At 35.4% G+C, this 17,527-nt stretch overlaps 1 protein-coding gene across 5 annotated transcripts in view; it reads left to right on the forward strand.

The window, feature by feature from the left end:
• KIF20B (kinesin family member 20B) overlaps positions 1-17,527 on the forward strand; it is a 74,738-nt gene that overhangs the window by 32,613 nt on the left and 24,598 nt on the right. For all 5 annotated transcript variants that reach the window (XM_082673319.1, XM_082673318.1, XM_082673320.1 and 2 more), the window contains exons 19-21: positions 7,932-9,162; positions 9,505-9,643; positions 15,510-15,629. In XM_082673319.1, the coding sequence (XP_082529445.1) occupies positions 7,932-9,162; positions 9,505-9,643; positions 15,510-15,629 (1,490 nt within the window). The remainder of the gene's footprint in view (positions 1-7,931; positions 9,163-9,504; positions 9,644-15,509; positions 15,630-17,527) is intronic.

A 17,527-nucleotide genomic window follows, 5' to 3' on the forward strand; every position in this document is an offset into this window, starting at 1 on the left:
TATCATTGAAGGAGTGAGACCTTAGCTACAGGGAGTATGACCTTGTTATGATCTCCATAGCACTGTTCCTCTAGTTTTTCACCTTGATCGGTGCCACAGAGTAGTTGAGAATATAGGGTAGTTGAGAATGCAGGAACAGTAGATCACTAGGAAGTGGAAGTGAAAGTTGGCAGAAGCGAGTGATCTACGTGGTATGACTAATCCTAAGGGTAACCCATTCATGAAGAAGGTGATTGTATAATAACTCTAGTTGTTAGTGACAAATAATTTGGATATGGGTAGATTTAAGTAAGTTTAGGTAATATAAAGTATTTTTTTTTCTCCTTAAATTCGTAACCACTGTGGCTATTTCTCAATTATTTGTTGTTAGAGACTAAAGGGACTACATAAAGGATCATAAAATTGTAGCTATAGCCCCCCTTCTTCCCCTCTACCTGCTACTAAAAAATCTCCAGGACAAAATATGTGACTCCTATAAATACTAGGATAGGATTAGGGGGTTGATAGTTTTACTGAATATATGTTTTCTGTTCTTAAAGGGAATGCAAAGCCATTTCCCTATGAAAGTGAATTTACTTGTTTGAGGTCACTGTATCTGTACTTTGGGAAGCTGATAACCATGTAAACGGTTCAAGAAATAAGCCTTCAGAATAGTGATAAAGGAGACAAACCAGAGATATGCTACAATCTGCTTACCTGTAACTTTTCAACCAGAACTAATTTTTGTAGCAAAATATAGGTAAGCAGTATATGTATAGGTTGAATGTGATAGAAATATTGAATTAAAGTAATTATCTTTCTATTTATGTTTACTTTTTATGTTAACCTATATTAGGTTTATATACAGTAAAACCTATTTCATCTTTATTGCTAGACTAATGCTTTAATTTCTCACTGACAAGGCTGTTCTGAATATGTTCTATGAATCTTTTGATATAAAACATAAAAATTTCTGAAAGAATAATATGAATGAATATCTGAACAAGAAAATCAGGTGCAAAACAAATTATCTGAAGTACCTTATGTAATTATCCTAGTTATTTTTTTTAAATAAATTTATTTATTTATTTTTGGCTGCATTGGGTCTTTGTCGCTGTGCGCATGCTTTCTCTAGTTATGGTGCGTGGGCTTCTCATTGCGGTGGCTTCTCTTGTTGCGGAGCACAGGGTCTAGGCGCGTAGGCTTCAGTAGTTGTGGCATACGGGCTTAATTGCTCCGCGGCATGTGGGATCTTCCTGGACCAGGGCTTGAACCCGTGTCTCCTGCATTGGCAGGCGGATTCTTAACCACTGCACCACCAGGGAAGTCCTATCCCAGTTATTGAAATATAGTAAAATTAAGAGAACAACATTACTTGATCACAAAAGCTTTATTGCACTTACTGTAATTCACTTCAGGGTTTAGGGACTATATCCATATAGTATACATGACTCAAATCTCTTCTCAGGATATTCAGGATTTATTTGTGAGCTCTGAATTTCTGATTGTTGTCATTTTTAACTTGCTTAGATCCCATCTTTCTCTCCTGATAAAGGGTTCAGACATCTTTATAACTTGTCTTCTTAAAGGGCAAAAAGATTAGTCATTTCCACTGATGAAGTCATAGGTGAGAAAATTACATCATAAGTTCAGAATTACTTAAAGGGAAAGTAGAACAGAGGTATGAATCAGTGGAAAAGCCAGTTATTCCACTTTGGGATGACTTGCCACAGCTTTGTAAGATGTTAGGAGACAATCTGATAAAAGTAATGCACTGGTTGAACATTATTTTTAAAAATTCATAAGAGTAAATGGGCAAGTTTGTTGTAAACGTAAATAGGGGTGAATCTCTAAGTTTCCAGAGTAGATGGAATCCTTAGAATAAACTGAAGGAACTAAATTAGGAAAATGTAAGTACAAACATAGGAAAATCATCAAAAATAAACTCAACAGCTTTTCAGAAAGCAGGCTATAGAGCAGGGGTAATGCCATGTTTTTCCTGTCCTTTTTGAGGCAGAAGAGACAATGTAAGTTATAGGTAGTAAAACCTTGTCCAATGAGCTTTTAAAGTTAGTCTGTTAAAGAGATCTTGGAATCCTGTTATGGGATTACGTAATTACTGCTGCCCAAGAGCATTTAAACAATCCGGTGAAGGAAAAGAATATGGATTGTATTTGAAAAATGGAAACTTACAAATAAAACTTGCTTTCACATGTATACTACTGAATGTAAAATTGGATAAATTCTTGGATGGAGTAGGAAGGTGAGATTTCCAAATTATATAGTGATTTTTGGGGTGAGGGGATACTCTCACTGGGGACATCAGTATCTTGAGAGGACTGGGATTTTTTTCTCAGCCTTACTGAGGTACAATTGACCAATAATTTTGTAATATATTTAAAATGTTTAACATGATTTGATATACATTGTGAAAAGTTTCCCACCTTATCACCATTAATTAATACATCTGTCACCTCACTTATTCACCTATTTTCCCCCTCTTTTTTCTTTTTTGGTGAGAACAGTTAAGTTATACTCTCTAGGCAAATTTCAGTTATACAATACAATGTTATCAGTTATAGTCACCGTATTATACTTAGATCCTATGACCTTATTCATCTTAAACTGAAAAATTATACCCTTTTACAAGCCTCTCCCTATTTTCATCACCCCTCATCCCCTGACAACCACCGTTCTACTCTCTGTTTCTATGAGTTGGATCTTTTTTTCTCCTCGTATTGATACCATACAATATTTTTCTTTCTCTATGTGACTTATTTCACTTATTTCACACAATGCCCTCCAAGTTCATCCATGTCATTGCAAATGGCAGGATTTCCTTCTTATTTAGGCTGAATAATAATAGTCCATTGTATACATATTTATTCCACATTTAAAAAAATCCATACATCCATCCACGGACACTTAGGTTGTTTCCATGTCCTGGCTATTGTAAAAAATGTTGCAATGAACATAGAGCATGAACTTGCATGAACTTTGAGATAGTAATTTCATTTCCTTTGGATATATACTCAGAAGTGGGATTGTTAGCTCATAAGATAGTTCTATATTTAATTTTTTGAGGAACCTTTATACTGTTTTTCTAGTGGTTGTACTACTTTATATTCCCATCAACTGTGTGCAGATTCCCTTCTCCCCTCATCCTTGCCAGCATTTGTTATCTCTTTTTTTTTTTTTTTTTTTTTTTTTTGCCCGCGCCGTGTGGCATGTGGGATGTGGGATCTTAGTTCCCTGACCAGGGATCAAACCCGTGTCCCCTGCATTGGGAGCGCGGAGTCTTATCCGCTGGACCACCAGGGAAGTCCCTGTTATCTCTTTTTGATAATAGACAGCCTAACGCGTGTTAAGTGATATCTCACTGTAGTTTTGATTTGCATTTCCCTAATGATTAGTGATGTTGAACACCTTTTCCTGTACCTGTTGACTATTTGTATGTCTTCTTTGGAAAAGTGTCTGTTTAGTTCCTCTGCCCATTTTTTAATTGGATTGTTTGGCTTTTTGGCTGTTGAGTTGTATGAGTTCCCTATATATTTTGGATATTAACCCCTTGTCAGATAGACGGTTTGCAAATATTTTCTCCCATTCCACGGGTTGCCTTTTCATTTTGTTGACTGATTCATTTGCTGTGTAGAAGCTTTTTAGTTTGATATAGTTTCACTTATTTATTTTTTGCTTTTGATGCTCAAGCTTTTGGTGTAATATCTAAAACCTGTTGCATAGTCCAGTATCAAGGAGCTTTTCTCCTATGTTCTCTTCTAGGAGTTTTATGATTTCAGGTGCTATGTTTTAAGTCCTTCATCCATTTTGAGTTAATTTTTATAAGTGGAGTAAGATAGGAGTTCAATTTCATTCTTTTGCATGTGGATATCCAGTTTTCCCAACACAATATTGAAGAGACTGTCCTTTTCCATTGAGTATTCTTGGCTTTCTTGTTAAATAAGCTGGACATATGTGTGTGGGTTTAATTTTGGGCTTTTGAAACTATTTCATTGGTCTATGAATCTGGTTTTATGCCAGTACCATACTGTTTTGATTACTGTAGCTTTATAGTATAGTTGAAATTAGAAAGTGTAATGCCTCCAACCTTTTTCTTTCTCAAGATTGCTTTTGCTATTCGGGTCTTTTGTGGTTCCATGTGAATTTTTAGATTGCTGTTCTATTTCTGTGAAAAATGCCATTGGAAATTTGATAGGTATTGAATTGAACTTGTAGATTACTTTGGGTAATATGGACATCTTAACAATATTAATTCTTCTAATCCATGAACATGGAATATCTTTCCTTATTTTGTATGTCTTTTTTCATTCTCTTTCACCAGTGTTTTATAGTTTTCAGTGTAGAGGTTTTCACCACCTTGGTTAAAGTTATTCCTAAATATTTTATTCTTTTTTATGCTATTGTAAATAGGTTTTCTTTTCTTATTTTCTCTTTCTGATAGTTTGTTGTTAGTGTACAGTTTTTTGTTTTGTATAGTGTTTCTTGTATATTGATTTTGTATCTTCCAACTTTAGTGAATTTCTGTATTCTAAAGGTTTTCTGGTGGAGTCTTTAGGATTTTCTATAGTATAAAATTCTGTCATCTGTAAACAGACAGTTTTACTTCTTCCTTGCCAATCTGGATACAGTTTGTTTCTTTTTCTTGCCTGATTCTCTGGCTCAGATTTCCAGTACTAATGTTAAATAGAAATAGTGAGAGTGGACATACTTGTTTTGTTCTTGATCTTAGAGGAAAAGCTTTCAGGTTTTCATGGTTGAGGATGACATTAGCTGTGGGTTTGTCATATATGGCTTTTATTATGTTGAGGTATGTTCCCTCTCCAGTCTGTTGAGAGTTTTTATCATGAAGGATGTTGAATTTTGTTAAATACTCTTTCTGCAGCTAGTGAAGTGATCATATGATTTTTATTCTTCATTTTATTAATAGAGTATATCACATTTACTGATTTGCATATATTGAACTATCCTTGCATCTCTGAGATAAATCTCCCTTGATCATGGTGTATGATCCTTTTAATGTGCTGTTGAATTCAATTTGCTGATATTTTGTTGAGGATGTTTCCATCTATGTTCATCAGTGATATTGACCTGTAATTTTCTTTTTTCTAGTGTCCTTGTCTAACTTTTTTATTTGGGTAATGCTGGGAGAGAGCTGTGATTTTAATTTATCAAATGGGGTCATAAGATTAAAAATCTTGTACAGTCACTTAAGTTTTTTCCCCCACATTATATAATAGTATCTGAAAGACCTTTCATAAATGCTTGTGCTTTTTCTTTATTTTTCTCACAATGTCAACTGTGATTAGCATATAGGAAGATAGAAACCTATTTGTATGTAGGATAGTAGATTTAATTTTAAATATCTTTTTATGATCTTGAAAATGCCTTCTTAATTGAACAGATTCATTACATAGGGTACTATTATCTCTCATCTAGGCTGCATGAGAGCCTGCCACAGACAGGAGGAAAAACTTAAGGGCTTGTATGTCATTACTATGTGATATTTGACATTTATCTCTTATGGAACAGTTACATGTAGGGCTGCCATATAGGGGCTTAGTAATGACTCAAACTGATATGTTTAGATCCCAAATGTTATTACACGGGTGACTATCAAGGTCTTCCAGAAATTTAGAAAAATAGATTCCTGGAGTAGTGTGCATGTACCCTCAAAGTGTTTGCGTGTACAATACATTCCAGATTTATCAAGTCAGTATGTTTGGTATTTGTTCTCAGGAATCTATATTATAAGCTCTTTTGCCAATTCTCTAAAACTAGAGAACCACTGTTATAAAAAAGGCGCTGTAAAGAGAACAGCTTAAAATTTAAAACAAAATTGCACTAAAGTAACCAAGTTAATATAACTGAGGCATGTTAGATTATAAATTTGCACATATCTAGAACCAGAATAGTTTACTGATGACAAAAGTTATGTTTTTCTGATATAATGATACGTCTTAGAGATAGAAAAGGAGAACATAAGCTATGTAGCTAAATTTCAAAAATAATTCATTTACGGGGACCTCCATGGTGGTCCAGTGGGTAAGACTGCAGTCCCAATGCAGGGGGCCTGGGTTCAATCCCTGGTCAGTGAACTAGATCCTGCATGCATGCTGCAACTAAGAGTCCGCATGCTGCAACTAAGAAGCCTGCATGCTGCAAATAAGACCTGGCACAGCCAAAACAAATAAATAAATATTTTTAAAAGTTCATTTAGGATTATTGTTCATGTATATAAAGATGCATTAGACACAGAGAGTCTGCTGTCAGGAAGTTTGGAATCTAGTAAATGAGAGTGACAAACATATTATTTCAGCATAATCTAATGTGCTCAGATGCATAGTATAATATGGTGGCACACACTAAAAAGAAAACTATAAAATACACTTTTTAAAGATTCATTGGACAGTTACCAACTGAAAGTAACAGGTTTCTTAGTGAGGAGAATTTCAATCCATCTCTCCCTTATAACTGTCTTCTGCTCTTATGGATTTTATATTATATCTGGGGCCTTTAAGCATGAGGAGTTCGATTCTCAACATGCTTAGTGAGACTACCCAATAAAAATATAGGTAAAATTGACAGATAAGTGGCCAGTGGGGGAGTGAATGAAGGTCAAAGGACATGTTGAGTTGATTATATCAGTACAGTATTGTGTAGAAACTTCATAAAAATTGTATTAGAGTTGTGTATATAAAGTTCACACATATAAACATCAAACCATGAAGTGAAATAGAACAGGAAAAAAATTTAAAAACCAAAGCATCAGATTCTTATATGTTTTGAAGTAATTTTCCCAGGATATGAGACACTCATCAGATCAGTTATTATATCAATGGAAATTGTATGAAGACATAAAAAGATAAATTTGTGTATCTGGAGAATTGAGAATTATGTTTCAAGAGTTAATCATGTAATCTGTGAGAAAAATTTGAACATAGTTTATACTGGACAGTTGTGTGAGATGAGTTAATTTGTCAAATATTAAGAATTAAGTTTTAGCTAATAGTGCATCTTCTCTGGACATAGTTTAATCTATACCAACTATGTTCTTGTGCTTATATAACATTTACAGAATGCTTTAACATACATTATATATTAACTTATTTGGCCCTCTTAACACTATCCTGTAGTAAGTAGGGCAGGTAGAAATATCCTTATTTTAGAAATGTAGATATTAAGCCTGGAAAAGACAAACTTTTATTTATTTTTAATTAGCTGAACTCTTCTGTACAGATTTTCAGTTTCTAATAATATCTAACTGTATCCCAAGCACAGTGTTCTAAGCTCATTGATTATCTTTATCTTCACAATAACTCTGAGATAGGTGGTATTATTGCTATTATTTTCCATTTTCCATTTGAGGAAGCAGCCATGGGGTCAAGCAGTTTATTGACAGTTATGCAGCTAGCGAAGGGTAGGGCTACATTAGACTTGGCATAAATTTAACCATTTTTCTCCTAATTTTACCTGTGAAAGTATCAGGTACTCAGTTTGCAAATCACTAACTTAGTAGATCTACAGTATAATTGTACTTTAAGACTGTTCTTTAGTCTGCCTTAGGGTATAATTCCCTACCTTCTATCTCATAGTAATAATAAGGATTTGTAGTAGACAATTTAAATAACATAAAAGCTATAAAAAAGTAGAAGTAACTAGTAATCCCACTCAGAAGTAGTTACCAGGATTTTCTTGCACATCCTTTGCTAACTTTTTCTGCTGTGACTTAATGGAACTACAATTTTTACATAAATTGGTGTATGCTATGTATGTTTTGCAACCTGATTTTTCTTTTTTACTCAATAGCTTATTTCTGTTTTTCATTAAAAGCGTGCTTTCGTATGTTTCCTATGTTTGAATATTGGCTTATATGGTAACTTTTTGATTTTTATTAAGGTTTGCTAGATTAATAATAATTTTTTTTATTTTTAAAGGACCTACACATGTTAGTCCAGCCATCACTGAAAACCAAAAGAAAAGTGAAGAAATGCAAGAGAGCATTTCAGAAGATGAGGAAAACATTAGAGTTTTACAAGAAAATAATGAAGAGCTGAAAACACGTTTACTCATTGTTGAGAATGAACTTAAAAATGAAAAGGAAGAAAAAGCAGAATTAAATAAACAGATTGTCAGTTTGCAGCAGGAACTTTCTTCTTCTGAAAAAAAGAGTTGTAGTTTTAGTGTAGAGGTCCAACAAATTCAGTCGAATTATGACAATGCGATTTCTGAATTACATATGCAGAGAGGTATAAATCAAGAACAGGAGGAGAGGATCATGAAATTGTCAAAGGAGATAGAAACTGCTAGAAGAAACATCACAAATAATGTTTCACAAATAAAATTAATGCAAGCAAAAATAGATGAATTGCGTACACTTGATTCAGTTTCTGAGATCTCAGACATAGATTTACTCAATCTCAGGGATCTGTCAAATGGTTCTCAAGAGGATAATTTGCCAAATACACAGTTACATCTTTTGGATAATGATTATTTGATAAGTAAGCAAGTTAAAGAAAATGGTATTCAAGAACTTGGTAGGGAAAGGTCTTTCCACTCTACTGTTGAAGCCATTTGGGAAGAATGTAAGGAGATTGTAAAGAGTTCCTCCAAAAAAAGACATCAGATCCAGGAACTGGAAGAACAAATTGAAAAATTACAGGCAGAAGTAAAAGACTGTAAAGATGCAAACAATAGACTAAAAATGGAGGAGAGGGAGAATAAAGATCTACTAAAAGAAAAAGAAAGTCTTATACAGCAGCTGAAGGAAGAATTGCGAGAAAAAACTGTTGGTCTTGATATTCAAGTACAGCATGTAGTTGAAGGAAAGAGAGCACTTTCAGAACTTACTCAAGATGTTACTTGCTATAAGGTGAAAATAAAGGAACTTGAAGCAATGTTAGAAACTCAGAAAGATGAATGTAGCCGTTCAGCCAAGTTAGAACAAGAAATTATGGAAAAGGAATCTATCATTTTAAAGCAAGAAAGAAATCTGAAGGAATTTCAAGCAAATCTTCAAGATTCTATCAAAAACGCCAAAGATTTAAGTGAAAGAGAAGTCAAATTGAAAGAAGAAATCACAAAATTAACAAACAATTTGCAAGATGCAAAGCATTCACTTCAATTAAAGGAAGAAGAAAAAGAAACAAACTGGCAAGAAACAGAAAAGTAAGCTAAAAGTTATTAAAATGTTTGAAAATATGGAAAGCATTTATTCACTTTTCTGTGTAGCTTTTAAAGAATCTGGGTGGGCATATCTTAATCTGGTTAAGTATAACATGTATGATGACTGAAGAGCTTCAATTTTGTTTATATAAACCTTTGGAACCAAAAGTTATATGCAAAGATCTGTTTATAAAATCTCCTGAAATCCTCCTTGGAAGATTTCTTCATGGTTTGGACATTCCAAATTTGTGAAAAGATCTAATTTTGTATATTATTAGTAGCTCATGCATATGATTCTAAGTGATTAGTGATATGTCACTATAGATAAGTGATTTTTTTTTTTAGGTTGAAAGAGGAGCTCTCTGCAAGTGCTGCTCTTACCCAGAATCTGAAAGCAGATCTTCAGAAGAAGGAAGAAGATTATGCTGAGCTGAAAGAGAAACTGGCGGATGCCAAAAAGCAGATTGAGCAAGTACAGAAAGAGGTAGGTTATTTGAAAAAGTGTGTGGCCAATTTAAATGATAAAGATTGTTTTCCTTATATATCAAGTTTAGACACTATAGTATTGACCAGAATATTTGTCAACTCCATAATTTTTCTTAAATGATGAGAAAAGTTATTTCACAAAAGAAAATTTAGTCAGATTAAACAAACTGAAGGATGTCTAATATTAAGAAAAATATGTGCCTTATGTAAGATTAGAACCTTTTTTTTTCTTTTAAGGGCTGCTAAGTTCAAGTCCCCCCAGAAAAATAAATAGCAAACTTTTGTTTGCAGGTAGTATTTAGGAGAGTATGTAGTGCAATTGTAACAAGTTTTTATTATAATTTGATTTAAAAATAGGAAATATAATCACATGATTCCAAATTTAAAATATATGAAAATATGTGTAGTGAGGGAAAAAACGGCCTCCCAGCCATCAAGTTTCCCTCCAAGGTGTCAGATGTTATCAACTATTTTTTTTTCTCTTCACTTCTCCCTCCTCCCTCTGTTTTTCCTTCCTTCTCTTCCTATAAAAAATGGAAACATCCTATAAACACTATGTGAACCTTGGTTTTCTTCTCTCAATATTTCCATCTCAGGATATAAAGTCTCCAAATGAGCTTTTTTTCTTTTTTATGACTCTGAACATTTATTTACCATTAATGAGCCCCGTATTGTTGGACAATCAAGGTAATTTCCAGTCTTCAGTTAATCATGCAGTGATGCCATTTTGAACATTTGCAAGTCTTCCTCTGGTATAAATTTCTAAAAGTGGAATTTATGCGTCACCGGTTTGTACATTTGTAATTTTGATATTTATTATGCTTTTTAGAGATTTATGCTAGTTTACTCACCAGAACTAATGTATGAGAACAAGAGAGTATTTTTCTCTATACTCTTATCCACAAAGTAGTATTTTATCTTTTTTTTGTTGTTTGTTTTTTTGCGGTACGCGGGCCTCTCACCGCTGCGGCCTCTCCCGTCGCGGAGCACAGGCTCTGGACGCACAGGCTCAGCGGCCATGACCCACGGGCCCAGCCGCTCCGCGGCACGTGGGATCTTCCCGGACCGGGGCACGAACCCGCACGTCCCCTGCATCGGCAGGCAGACTCAACCACTGCACCACCAGGGAAGCCCCTATCATTTTTTTTTTTTTTTTGATATTTGCTAATTTGACATGTAAATCGTGTATCTCAACTATAATTCTAACTTGCATATCTCTAACTATGAGTGAACACTTTTTGGTTTAAAATTCATTTGTTTTTTTTTTTCCTGTGGTCTGTATATTCATATTCTTTGTATTTTAGTTTGGGTTATTGTTTTTCTTTTTATTATTGCTTTGTGGGAACTTGTTACATACTTAGGAAATTAACTTTTCTTTTTTTAATTTAAGGGTGATTTATTTTACTTAAGGGTGGCAGTGGGAATAGTCATAGATTTCTAATACAAACCAAATACAAAAATCAAACAACCATAAGCATAATGAAAATCTAAATATGAAAAGCTAATCTTTTAGGAGAAAAATAAGGAGACTATCTTTTTGTTTGTTTGTTTGTTTTTTGCCAGTGGTAATGGATATGTAAGGATATTGACAACAACATTGGAATAGCAGAGGAATTGAAAATGCTATACATTGATCAATGGGAAACTAGCAAAATTAATTATATTGCATATACACAATAAAATACCATGAAGAAAGCAAACACATATATAGTCTTTGGTTGAACCATATACCATTCTAAGTGCTCTACATTACATATACTATCTCACATAATTTCCCAACAATACTACTACTATCCCATTTTACATATGAGACAAGAAGTTAAGTAACATGCCCAAGATGACACATATATATATATTTTTTTTTCTACGTCATAATATTGACATTCAGTCCAGTAATCCTCCACTGTAGCAGCTCCTTTACTTTGCAGTGAAAATTGATTTGTATATTTTCTGGAAATTAACTTTTGAAGGATATTAGTTATAGATATCCCCCTATCTCTCCCCCACATTGCCATTTTTCTTCATTTTGATTATGTTCTTTTTTTTGCCTTGGAGCAACTTATTTTTCTTTTATGACTGTTGGATTTTGAATCATAATTAGACTTTTTTAAAAAGCTGAAGTAATTTTAAATATTTTTCATTACCTTGAGTTAGTTACAAAAGAATACTTAAATGTGTAAGGTCTGAAGAATATTGATACAACAAATGCTTGTGGGTCTCATCGATTTTCTGTTTCCTACCCCCACTGAGGTTACCGTAATGAATGTTTTGTGTTTATCTTTTTTTAATCTTTTAAAAATATAAGTTAAATCATATTTGTTTTTTTATCTCTAAACATTATGTCGTGTTCTGAGCATTTTCACATCATATTCCTGACATTTATGTATGGTTATAATTAATCACTTTCACTGCTGTGTAATACCCCATGTGTGACTATACAGTTTAGTTATCTATTCTATAGTTATCTATTCTATTGTATTTAGTTATACAATTTTTGATTAATGGAAGAAAAATCCAAAAAATACCACCATAGATAAAATGCAAAAATATATGTTGTTTCTGATAATTATACACAGAAAGTTTCCAGGCCACACAACAAGTATTTCAAAGTGGACTAGATTAGAAATGTAAGACAGTAAAGACGACCTAAACTGTAACTAGGCATCGGAAAATGTTTAGTCAGATCAGCAAGTTAAAAATCATAATTTGGAAAAGCACTTGTTTGTCATTCAGAAGCCTGAATTGTTTGCTTTCTAGGAATGAAATTTTGGCCAGGGCAGCCTTTGCTTCTCCCTTCATTGGATATAAATTACCTACCTTTGGATCTAGTGTAGATTCTGAACTTGTAAAATAAATTTCGAATGACATTTCGGTTTTAACACCTCAGGATCAAGACTAGAGTTTCTATAGGTGGTAGACAGGCTTGAAAGCTTTATAAATTCTGGGCAAATGACAGGTAAATGGATTAAATTACTCCAAAATATAAACTGCAGTCCTAGCCCTATGCACCTTATTGCCTTTTGTTAGGTTCCTTTCACTTAGCTAAGTAGTCCAGAGGGAACTTTGGATTTACATTCCTATTATCAGTCCACATATTGTTCATAGTATCCTCAACAAAACAAATAAGGAAATAACCATTAGGCTGTATTTAAGCCTTCATACATTTTCCTCATTTCTATCAAATGTAATGTATGAGCAAGGCCTGTGTAGTTTGATTTTGAATTACTGATTGTGAGATCTGGTCTGCCTCTCTTGACTTTACTACAGGATAGGCTAGAACACCATTCCTTTGTCTTTTCTGATCTATTTTAAAAAAATTTTTTTTTTTTTGGCTGTGTTGGATCTTCATTGCTGCACACGGGCTTTCTCTCTAGTTGTGGTGAGCGGGGGCTACTGTTCGTTGCGATACGTGGGCTTCTCATTGCAGTGGCTTCTCTTGTTGCAGAGCTCGGGCTCTAGGCACGCGGGCTCAGTAGTTGTGGCTCACGGGCTCTAGAGCACAGGCTCAGTAGTTGTGGCACACGGGCTTAGTTGTTCTGCAGCATGTGGGATCTTCCCGGACCAGGGATCGAACCCATGTCCCCTGCATTGGCAGGCTTATTCTTAACCACTGCACCACCAGGGACGTCCTCTTAAAATGTTTTTTTGTTTTAGATTGTTGTAATATAGGTTGTTTATTTCTGTTAAGTGATATCCTGGCTGAAGATTCTTGGAGTATAGAAACTTCCTGGTTTAAGATACTATTTCTGAATACCATGATGATCAGTAAGCATTATCAAACATGGTATAATTGACTTGTGTTCATATGGAGCTAGTTACTCAGTTCTTTAAAAATGGCTTCTTTTTCCAATTAAAAACTTCATTATAATACATTATTAGGAAATTTTTTAAAAATTAATTTATGTATTTTTGGCTACGTTGGGTCTTCCTTGCTGCACGCAGGCTTTCTCTAGTTGTGGCGAGCAGGGGCTACTCTGTTGCAGTGCACGGGCTTCTCATTGCGGTGGCTTCTCTTGTTGCAGAGCATGGGCTCTAGGCACGCAGGCTTCAGGAGCTGTGGCTCACGGGCTCAGGAGTCATGGCTCGCGGGCTCTAGAGCGCAAAGTGGCACATGGGCTTAGTTGCTCCACGGCATGTGGGATCTTCCTGGACCAGGGCTCGAACCTGTGTCCCCTGCATTGGCAGGCGGCTTCTTAACCACCGAACCACCAGGGAAGCCCAGGAAATATTTTTTAAGAAATGAAGGTAAAAGTGAAAGTCTTCTCCCCAGTCTCATTTCTCTCTTCTTAAATATGACCACTCTTGACAGTCAATCCTTCTGTGTTCTTTTAGATCTTTTTATATGCATTTTACATAATAAATATATGTAAATAGTGCTTGTATGGTTTTATTTTTATAAATGGGATCAACTATATATAAATAATTGCTTTAAAAATATATTATAATTTTAAGATTTTTTATAGCAGAATTTAGGTATCTCTTTTTAAGTAATGTTTTATTGTATAGATGACTATTTAACATTCCTCTAAGAGTGGGTATTAATAGTGTTTTCTGTTTTTCAAAATAAACAATGTATGATGTCAATGCTAATAATAATAGGAGCTTAGTCTGGATTGGTTGTTCTGAGTTTACATGTATCATCTCATTTAATTTTCACACAAATATTAGGGATAGGCATTTTTTTAACTTCCATTTTATGACTAAGGAAGTAGGCATTGAGAGAGAACTTGTCCAAGTTCACTTGGACAATGTTAATGTTAGAGCCAGTAAATGTTAGAGCCAGTAAATGTTAGAGCCAGTTTGGAAACTGAAGCAGTCCTTATGTGCATCTTGGTGCAACACGTAGTTTCTGTACTTTATTGGCAGACAGTTTATATCTGTAAAATTGATGAAGATGGTGTTTATTACTGGAAGTCCCATATTTTTGAACAAAATAAGCCAATAAAAATAAATATTATTAATGTATGATTATAAAAGGAATATATATTTATTGTAGTAAATTTGGAATATACAAAAAGTCTAAAAAGAAGTGTAAAAATCACCTGAAACCAAACCCCTCAGAACTACTATTATTTTATTATTATTTATTTTTATTATTTTATTATAAAAAGCTTGGAGATACCATGCTTTTTATGAAGGGGAACTTTGTTCAATTAACTTCCTTCAGTTTTTGAGATCTCTAGGATTGGTATCATGGAAATTGGACTAAAGGTGTACATAGATTACCTGCTATCTCTCCTCCCGTCCCCTTCCCTTTTCCCTCCTCTCTCCTCCTCTCCTCTAAGATTTGCATACTAATTCATAGTGCTTTTTTATTTCTTTAATAGGTTTATAGAATTAAATTACCAGTAATACCAAAAATCAATTGACCTTCACTTGCATGGGTACCTTTTGATCTTGTAATTGTTCCATTTTCATTCTCTATGTGCCATTATTAGCTTTTGAAGTATTTCTTATAATATTGGATCACATTACTTAATAGATCTTGGAAATCTGAGCCAGTGTTTTTCCCCTAGAGTATCTCTATTGATTTTTCCATGATAATGATTTTGCTGTTGCATGCAGGGGTCTATGTTGTTTCTTTTTTGGGAGCACTTACAGGGTTTGAGAGTCTTAAAATATTGTAAAAAGAAAATGGCCTCTTCATATGTATCTCCCTTGGAGTATCAAGAAATTTTCTGATAATCTGAAGCCATACCATCAAGAAATTTTCTGGTAATTTGAAGCCATATCATATATGTTAGAATCTGTAATTTTTCTCATGTGATTTAAAGGACATGAATCTTTGAACAAGTGGCCATGAATCTTAAACAAAAAGCAATTAGTATTTCTAGAAATATTTAATTTGATTTATTACTTTGTAGGTATCTGTAATGCGTGATGAGGAGAAATTGTTGAGGATTAAAATTAATGAACTGGAGAAAAAGAAAAACCAGTGTTCTCAGGAAATAGATATGAAACAGCGAACCATTCAGCAACTTAAGGTAACAGGTGATTTTAGTAGATTCTGTTGGTATATTTTAGTGTTTAATTAAATGTATCAGTTCTTTTTTGTTTTTTTTTTAAGTAAGAAATGGATAGTTTTATTTGAGCCAATCTGAGGATTATAACCTGGGAGACAGTCTTTCAGAAAGCTCTTAAGACTGTTCTACCCATTAGAGGTCAAAGCAGGGTTTACATACCTTTTGAGACAAAGGGTTGTACATCAAATGGTATATTGTTGACAGTTTACACAATCCAGATCTGCAGTACAAAGGGAGTAGTGGGTAGTCATGGCCCCTTTCACCATAAGCAGGAAGGTTATCTCCTAAAGCGTTATTTTGCTGGCACCAGGAGAAAATAGCTCTTTACAATCCAGCAGACATTCCTGTGTCTTCTAAGGAAGGGTTAATGCAGATGCATAATGCACACTAAAGTGGGGTGGGGGGTGGGCACAGAGAGAACTTTATATTTGAAAAAAAAAATTTTTTTTTTTCCTTATCCTGCCTTAAAAATGTTTTGTTTTGTCACAACTTAGTGAGAACTCTCAGGTGGTAAACCCAGCCCAGTTGTCTGGTCAGGGTGCGCAGCACTGCTGGGGTTGCAGCAGAGGTGCGTTTGCATTTGCGGTCAGGGAAGGGTCCTGGAGCCCCAGCTCTGCCAGGGTCAGGGTTAGCTGGGGAGCCCTGCCCGCAGTGCCCGAGTTCGAGGCCTCCCCATCCACCCTGGATTTCGGTATCCTGGGCACCGTCTGGACAGCAGGTGGCTGCAAAGTGTGGGCTGCGGCTCCCAAGCACCACACCCTCTCCTCGGTGGAGCCAACTCTGCAAACCCCTGCTTCTGGGTCTCAGACCAACCCTTTCTCCATCTGTCACTGCAGTAGGACGTCCCAAGGTTTAGGGAGATTTCCAGTCCTCGGGAGCAGGGTTTCGGGGGGACTGTCTCCTAGTCTGCCTGCATGTTCCCCTACACCCACAGAACAAGAGTCATGGTGTTTTCAGGAGACTTTTTGGAAGCCTTTAGGAAAACAAGCTGTTAAAAAAATCCTAGGGACTTAAGGATCCAGTAAGATCCCACATACTGTGGAGCAGCAGAGCCCGTGCTCCACAACAGGAGAAGCCACCGCAATGAGAAGCCCGCGCACCGCAAGGAAGAGTAGCCCCCGCTCGCCACAACTAGAGAAAGCCCGCGCGCAGCAACGAAGACCCAGTTCAACCAAAAATAAATAAATTTGTTAGTTTAAAAAAAATCCTACTTTCAGGAAGACAATTATTTCACGATTCCAACACCTTAGGGGACTTTGGGGAACAGCTATGAGTACTTGGTGATAACAGATGATTTCAGTGTCAACCCAAAGGTATGGTGAGGTTTCAAAACAGATTGAAAACCTGTTACAGTGCACCCCTATGTAGCCAGACACCATCTATTGATAAGTTCTTTCCATCACTGCCCGAGCATCTCCGTGGTTCTCTGTCTGTTTCCGTCCCCTTCCTTCCACCTCCGTCGCTCTCCGTCTGTTTCCCTCCCCGTCTGTCCACCTCTGTCGTTCTTCGTCTTTTTCCGTCCCCGTCTGTCCCTCAGTCCACCTCCTTCGTTCTCCGTCTGTTTCCGTCTCTGTCCATCCACGTCCGTAGTTCTCCGTCGTTTTCCTCCTTCATTCTTTGTCTCTTCACGTCTTTCCATCTCCAGCTGATTTCATAATAGTATTCAGAGATTTCCAGGTTCTGTAATGATTATTCTAAAACTTATAAAATGAGAAGATATTGCTGAAGTTAGATGAAAGAAGGAGTGAAGGTTGGATTACCTGGCAGGTTAAAACTAGAATTGAAGGATTTCCAGTGCCCAGAAATTAACCTTGCGTCCTTTTCAAACCTCCCAGCTACTTTTTACTTGTATGGCATGT

Source organism: Grampus griseus, assembly GCF_964374135.1.
Source record: "Grampus griseus genome assembly, chromosome: 16".
NCBI classification, from domain to species: domain Eukaryota; kingdom Metazoa; phylum Chordata; class Mammalia; order Artiodactyla; family Delphinidae; genus Grampus; species Grampus griseus.